The 7,666-nt window shown below is 39.4% G+C and overlaps 1 protein-coding gene across 1 annotated transcript in view; it reads left to right on the top strand.

The window, feature by feature from the left end:
• The window catches only part of RBFOX2 (RNA binding protein, fox-1 homolog (C. elegans) 2), a 262,414-nt gene that overhangs the window by 30,991 nt on the left and 223,757 nt on the right, over positions 1-7,666 (top strand). The window contains exon 2 of the mRNA XM_011978956.1: positions 1,788-1,838. Coding sequence (XP_011834346.1) covers positions 1,788-1,838 — 51 coding nt within the window. The remainder of the gene's footprint in view (positions 1-1,787; positions 1,839-7,666) is intronic.

Consider the following 7,666-nt stretch of genomic DNA (forward strand, 5'->3'; position numbering starts at 1 on the left):
CTTCATTCTTTTACATGTGGATGTCCAGTTGTCTTAGTGTCGTTTGTTGAAAGACTGTCCTTTTCCCTTTGATGACACATAACTGTAAGGGCGTGTTTCTGGACTCTCAGTTGTATTCTGTTGGTTTATGTGTGTATCCTTATGTCAGTATTACACTCTCTTGATTATTGTTGCTTTGTAGTAAACTTTGGCATCAGGAAGTGGGAGTCCTTCAACTTTTTTCTTCTTTTACAAGATTGTTTTGGTACCCATGATTTTTTTTAAAGGCAGTTTTCCTCAGTGTCTAATGTGCTTTCTTTGAGGAGACTATAAATATTAAAATGTCCAAAACAGGTTCATAGGAATAGATAGAGAACTTGGATTGTCTATGATTGCTTCAGTGACTGAATTCCTACACATTTTTCTGGTTATTTAGCTCCGTGTATTTATTTACACATTCTTTTGGGTGTCTACATGTGTTAGATACTGTGCTAGATCTCAGGGAAATCATGATGAACAAGACACAGGGTCTCTGCAGTTAGCTTAAGTTGTCTTCGGACTTTCATGCTTTTGACTATCAAATATCTGAATATAGTCAACCTACCAATTAGTGGAAAGTTTACTCTATTGTTATATTCAAAAGTCCTATCAATGAAAATTTCTTTTACGCTATTCTGCTAGTAGGAATGAAAGCACAAATGAATGGAAGAAGAGGATGAATACCTAAGTAACGATGTTGAGCACTTTGAAAATTACAAAAGCACTGTGTGTTCTCATTTACTCCTTTGTGTGCACATGTATCTTCCCTCATTTAAAAGTTCCGTTGAAAGCAAGGACCTTGTTTTTATTCGTCTTTTTTACTCCATCAGTCAACTAACAGTGCTTGGAAAATTTTAATATTAGTATATGTTAACTGAATGATTGAATGGGTCAAATAAGCTGGAAATGAGTGTTCATGTTATATGACCTTATACTAAATTAGGGTTTGCATAGCTTTTATTAGCTATCATCCTTGCCCTCAAGGATCTTGATTTAGTGGTTTAAAGTGAAGATGAGACAGATACTCAACATGATATACCTTTAAAAAATAAGATTAATTAGAATCATAAATAATGTAAAAAGTAAGGTGCACAAGTAAGCTAAGTAAATATTAAATATTAAGAGGAGTCATTTAAGTCCATAGGATGATATAGAGTAGTAGAGAAAGTCTTGAACAGAGGTTGAATTTCATCCAGATTTAAGAGAACTGAGGGGATAAAACAAAAAATAAATAAATACAAAAGTAAAAACTGAGGGGAAACAGGTTGATAGAGACGAGGACCTAGAACTTTTCTGGGTCAAGAGGCAGTTCTCAGCAGGGTTGGTACTTGTCCCCTTTCCATCCACAGGACATTTGGAAATAAACCAACAAGTTTTTAGTTATCCTAGTGTTTAGGGGTGCTAGTGGCTTACTGTGAGTTGGGACTGGGGATGCTGAAGTCCCACAGTGTATGATGAAGTTAGGAATTACTCTGACCCCAGTCTCAGTAGCACCCTGCCTAAGATATACTGGAAAGGAAACAGATTTAGCTGTATAAGGAGGAAAATAGTTTTTCTGAATAGTGCTCCTAAGCAAATACTGTTTTTTGTTTTTGCCAGTGTAGAGGCTTAACGAGGAGATATATACACTTAGGTAGGGTGGAATACAGTTAATGGAACATTTTAGGAACCAGGGCAGGAATTTATATTTGATCAGTTTGGATGATTTTGATTATTATTAACATTTTCTTTCATCTCATAGTTTGATATTTTTCTTGTCTTTCTCATAGAACGAGCCTCTGACTCCAGGTTATCATGGATTCCCAGCGCGGGACAGCCAGGTTGGTATCTGCTATTTGTAACTCAGATGATGTATGTGTGTGGTGTGTTTCATCAAAGGGTTGCTGTGATAGAGAACATTTCCTGAAATTACTTACTTTGAAAGGGAATGTGGCTTGTTTCAGCAATGAATGTACTTTTACAGATGTAAATTAAGCATATTTTAAAATTCTATAAGTATTATGTTATTAAAATTGTGGATATTATAAGAGAAAATAATTACTCAAGCACAGTCACGATTGCTTTTGCATTTTCTTCTCCAGGCTACATAATAATTTTTTGACCTGGTTTTCTCGATGCTTCATAATTCTGAATGCTGGACTTGTCTCTTTATTACCTGCCAGTTAGCCTCTGCCTGCACAGAGTTTTTGAGTCCTTGTAATGATCTGTAGCAAGAAAATTCCATTCTCCTCCCTGGGGGAATTCAGCCTTATGGTTTTAATCAGGGAAGGCTTGCTTGAGAAAGCGAAGTTTCTGCTGCCTTTCTTTGTTAGATGGGAGGATGACTGGAAATGCCCAGGCCCTATTATGGGTCAGAGCAGAACTGCTTCCTACGAGCCACCCTCAGTATGGTTTAGGCAAGTGTATAAAATGCCTTCCCTATCTTTTTGCTGTTTGAAGACTTGAGCACATGACGTTGAAGCAGAGCTAGGATAGAAGAACAGGTAAGGCTTCCTCTTAGAGAAATGGTGTGGCTTAAATCACCTTGCCTCCAAAAGAAATTTGTCTCCTTGCTGTTTGGAGATATTGACGTTCTTCAGGAGATTTGAAAGGGTAGCTCCTAGAAATATCTTGGAATGCCATTATTCCTTACAGGGTTGTCCAAAAAAAAGCTACCATTGTTCTACTTGTCCAAGGGATATGAGTTATAGTGCTAAACGAAAGAGTTCATAGTGTCCTTTCCGGAAGTTCACTGAATCTCATCAGAGCTCCTGAAGCGGATCTTAAAAACTAGGATGGTCGGCTGGGTGCGGTGGCTCACACCTGTAATCCCAGCACTTTGGGAGGCCAAGGTGGGTGGATCATGAGGTCAGGAGTTCGAGACCAGCCTGGCCAACATAGTGAAACCCCGTCTCTATTAAAAATACAAAAATTAGCCAGTCGTGGTGGTGCGCACCTGTAGTCCTGGCTACTTGGGAGGCTAAGGCAGGAGAATTGCTTGAACTGGGGAGGCGGAGGTTGCAGTGAGCTGAGACTGCGCCATTGCATTCTAGCCTGAGTGACAGAGTGAGACTTTGTCTCAAAAACAAAACAAAAAACAAACAAAACAACAACTACAAGAAAACAGAAACTAGGATGGTTGATAATTAGTAGTCACCTGTTTGCAGGCCTTTCAGATTTGAGAGTATTTGTCCAATTCTTGCACTTTTGGTGCTGAGTTGATGTCAGATTGGCCCCAGATAGGGCATGGAGAGAAGAAGTGTTGTTATCTCTGTGTTCATCCCCCACTGAGTTCATCACTGTTGATATTGAAGATGAAAGCTTTTGGTAAAAGATAGGGCCATTTATCCCAAATCTAAAGAGAATATAAAGATTTATTTGTTTTTCTTTCTGCTTTGTGTCTGTGCTAGAGCTTCTCTAAGCTGGGAAACTTATGCCCTTTGATAGTACTTTTATATCTTAAGTCATATATCAGAAAAAAATTCTCATACCTGGAGATCCACCCTACGGAGATTCTGATTGGGTAAGTTAAGGTTGGGCTTACCCATTCAAATGTTTATAAATCCCAAAGGTGATTCTGCTGTGTAGTGCGCTTGAGAACTGCAGTCCTATGGGCTGCTTTAGAGGTAGTGACAGTTTCTGTTTCATCCTGTACTTTTCACCTAGGACATGTAATAAAGGGGTCATGGTTAGTCTCTTAATCTAGTCTTGCAAACTAATGCAGTTACTTTATTATTTATAAAATGTTGCTTATTCTGGATTTAGGAAGGTAAAGCTAATTGATGTAAAGTCTGAGTTTAGAAGACTGAAAGGGTACTGTATTCTTGTGGGGATTACAGATCAATAAGGAGCTAAGCAAAAAGAGTTAATAGGAATTTATTAAAGCCTAAAAAAGTGGTCTCTTTGATTGTACCTACTTTATTTTTTCTTTCTTTTGCAGCAGGGGCCCACTTCTGTAACCTGCACATTCATTACTCATGCCATCTCTGCTGCAGGCCTCTTACAGCCCTTTGCCATGGTTTAAAGCTGCTCATTTACTTTGAGGCACATTCTGATGGTGACAGGTTTATTTTAGTTTATTTTCATGGGCTTTATTTTGTACTCTGGTTGGATCTTTGAATTAGAGATCTTAGAGTGTGCAAATAGGCAAATATTGAATAGCTGCTTGTTGTATTTGATGAATACAGAATCCAAATGAGTACTGCTAATTAATGCGCCTAACCTTGTGAACTCTCACTTTGTGTTTTGAGATTTGGGAGGCATTTATCAGCATGAAACACTGGTCGCTGAACAGGCTGAGCTGGCGGAAATGGAACTTGTGATCTTTACGTCTCCTCAGCGTGGTTTTGGCTCAGCAAATCAAGGAACTGGGGAATGGGGTGAAGGTGAATTTTAATTGTGCCTTTATTTGCTTTCCCTTTTTTTTGTTGTTGTTTTGATTTGGTTTGGTTTGGTTTTTGAGACCAAAACCAAAAGGGTCTTGCTCTGTCGCCCACACTGGAGTGCAGTGGCATGAACATGGCTCCCTGCAGCCTTGACCCCCGGGGCGCAAGTGATCGTCCCACCTCAGCCTCCTGAGTAGCTGGGGCCACAGGCGTGTGCCACCACACCGGCCTGTTTGCTTTCCTTATTCTTTCACTGTTCCTTTCTAAATAGATAAGAACCGTCTGCAGACAAGATTCTTATCAGTGGCTGAATGGTGATTTTAAAAGAGGTAACTCTTTTGATTGCTGTGGACCACTTTCATGGTGTTTTCTCATCTTATTCTTCCAAACACCCCTTTTGAAGTAGATGAGGCAAATATTCCCTTTGGAAAGATAAGGAAATTGAAGCGCACAGAGGTAAAGTGACTTATCCAAGGCAACAATTCAAGTAAGTGGCTGAATAAGAACTGAAATTTGTCTTCTGTCTGAGGGTCCTTTTCTCTGTACTGGAGAATTATTTATTGACCAGAGGAAAATGTGGTCATGTGTGAATGTGCCCATTCACTCATTTACATTATTATAAAGTAATGTGGGGGCTTCATAGACTTCTTCAAGCTCAACCACAGACGTAGAAGTCCGTGACTCCTGACTAAAGATTATTACTACTGAGTTTGTTAGCACCAAGTGTACCACCAGCATTTCACTTTTTTAGTGATTCTTTTATCATATTATATACAGTCCCAATAGCACATTTGAGTTAAAAACCTGAAGGAAAGGAGCAGGGAAAACCACCTGCCACCTCTTGCATGTTTATGCACGGTCACCTCAGCCTTTTTTCCCGATCTGTTAAGAAGCTTTATGGGATGACAATCCATTGCTTTTAGAAAGCACTCTGAGCATTTCACTATACTTGCTAATGTGGTTTCTCTATGGAAGTGGAGGAGACAAACACTGTTCCAGTTTTACATAAGTGAAAACTAGTTCAGAAAAGTGAGAAATTTTATCTAAGGCCATGCAGGACCAAGTGCAGTGGCTTACATCTATAATCCCAGCACTTTGGGAGGCCGAGGCAGGAGGATTGTTTGAGCTCAGGAGTTGGAGACCAGCCTGGGCAACATAGCAAGACCTTGTCTTTACTAAAAATAAAAAAAATCAGCCGAGTGTGGTAGTGTGTGCCTGTAGTCCCAGCTACTTGGGAGGCTGAGGTGGGAAGATCGCTTGAGCCTGGGAAATTGAGGCTGCGGTGAGCTTGATTGTGCCACTGCACTCCAGCCTGGGCGACAGAACAAGACCCTGTCTCAAAAATAAATGAATAAATAAATAAAGCCAGGCAGGATTTTAGATTGATGATACCATGTAGTGGTTTAGATTCCTAGTTGACTGTTTATTTGTGATTTATGTGCATGTGCTTAGGCGTGTTCCCAGGCCTTGATTAAGGCTGGAATGTTTTATGGATTTGCAGTATTTTTAAAGTGGGAGAATACTTGTGTGCATCAGCTCCAGGGTTTTTATATAAGAAGAACTTGAGAGCAGCAATCTGATTAGAAGAGGGCTTTGTTCTGCACAGCAGGCTTCCTGTTTTTGCTAAGATTGTTTATATGGGATGGCTCTTAAGGGTTTTCTGGAAAGTGATGGGGGTCCTAAGGCTGGCCCCTTGCTCACTCTTGGTGCAACAACTTTATGTCTGTTATAAATAAGGTGACCATATAAACTTTAGCATTCAAGTTTGGGCACTTTTGAGAATAAAAAGTGATGCCAATAATTAGTTTCAAACAGTCCCAGGTAAACTGGGATATATGGCCATCCTTCTCTAATTGAAGAAATACAGTCAGTGTTTTCTTAACCAATGTGATCAGACCTAGTAGGCCATGGGTTAATCTTAACAACTGGTTGAAGTGGGGAAATATTTTAAACTTTTATTTTAATATAGAGCATTTTTAATGTAAACAAATACATGTTTACTCTTCAGTTTCCTGATATGAGGTCAAGGTCCTTATATATAGATGTGATTGAAATACTACTTGAATTTTTTGCATAAACTATGCTCCCAGAGCATCATCTGTGCGTTCTAATTTGTTTGTTTTAAAGAGGAACAAGGTCTTAATGACATTCAGAGTAATTTGGGTCAAACTGTGTAGCTAGATTTGTATGATTCCCCCTTCTTGCCCAGTCTTTTACAGTTGTCCTGCCCACATCTAATTTGAGCAAAAGTTTTCAGTGTCTTGACTTGTTTTTCACAAAGCATTCACATTAGAGTTGTTTTCAAGGAAACTTTTCTAATTTATTTCATTGATGTGTGTGTATGTATGTGTGTATATATATAAAACATTTAATTATATAATTATAAGAACTTATGACTTCTGTAAACTGGCAGGTGAATAAACACAAGTGATTTTTGGTAAGCCTACAACTCAGCTACTGGTAGAAGAAGGGCTAGGGGGCAAATAGGAGAGAGTTGTTTACTAGTTTTAGGTGGGCTAAGACTGTTAAAAGCATCCCTTTATTAAACTTGGGAACTGGAGAACATTAGTTAATTTAACAAATTAATTGATTAAAAGAGGCTTATACTTTAATCAACCATAGGGAAGGCTTACTTTTGTTTCATCAATTTTGTATCTCCTTAGTGGTTACTTGGCTAAATTTTGTTTTATTGCTTTAGAGTCAACTCAGTTTGGGGGATGGGTAGGGAAGAGGATTACAGCAGATACACACAAACTAGAGATAATTTGTTTTGCTTCATTGGGGTGGCCTAACCAAGTAAGGGACGTTCAGCAGTGGGATACTTTCAAAACTAAGTGTTGAAAGTAGTGCTGAAGGGCCAGGCGTGGTGGCTCACGCCTGTAATTCTAGCACTTTGGGAGGTCAAGGCAGGAGGATCGCAAGGTCAGGAGTTCGAGACCAGCCTGACCAATATGGTGAAACCCCATCTGTACTAAAAATACAAAAACATTAGCTGGGCGTGGTGGTGCATGCCTGTAATCCCGGCTACTCGGGAGGCTGAGGCAGGAGAATTGCTTGAACCCGGGAGTTGAAGGTTGCAGTGAGCCGAGATTGTGCCACTGCACTCCAGCCTGTATAACGGAGCGAGACTCTGTCTCAAAAAAAAAAAAAAAGAAAAGTAATGCTGTTGATTAGCAGTATCCTCAGTATAGTCCGTCTGTCCGTCCGTCCGTCCGTCTTTCTTTCTTTCTTTCTTTCTTTCTTTCTTTCTTTCTTTCTTTCTTTCTTTCTTTCTTTCTTTCTTT

Source organism: Mandrillus leucophaeus, unplaced genomic scaffold (genome assembly GCF_000951045.1).
Source record: "Mandrillus leucophaeus isolate KB7577 unplaced genomic scaffold, Mleu.le_1.0 Scaffold2, whole genome shotgun sequence".
In the NCBI taxonomy this organism is placed as follows: Eukaryota; Metazoa; Chordata; class Mammalia; order Primates; family Cercopithecidae; genus Mandrillus; species Mandrillus leucophaeus.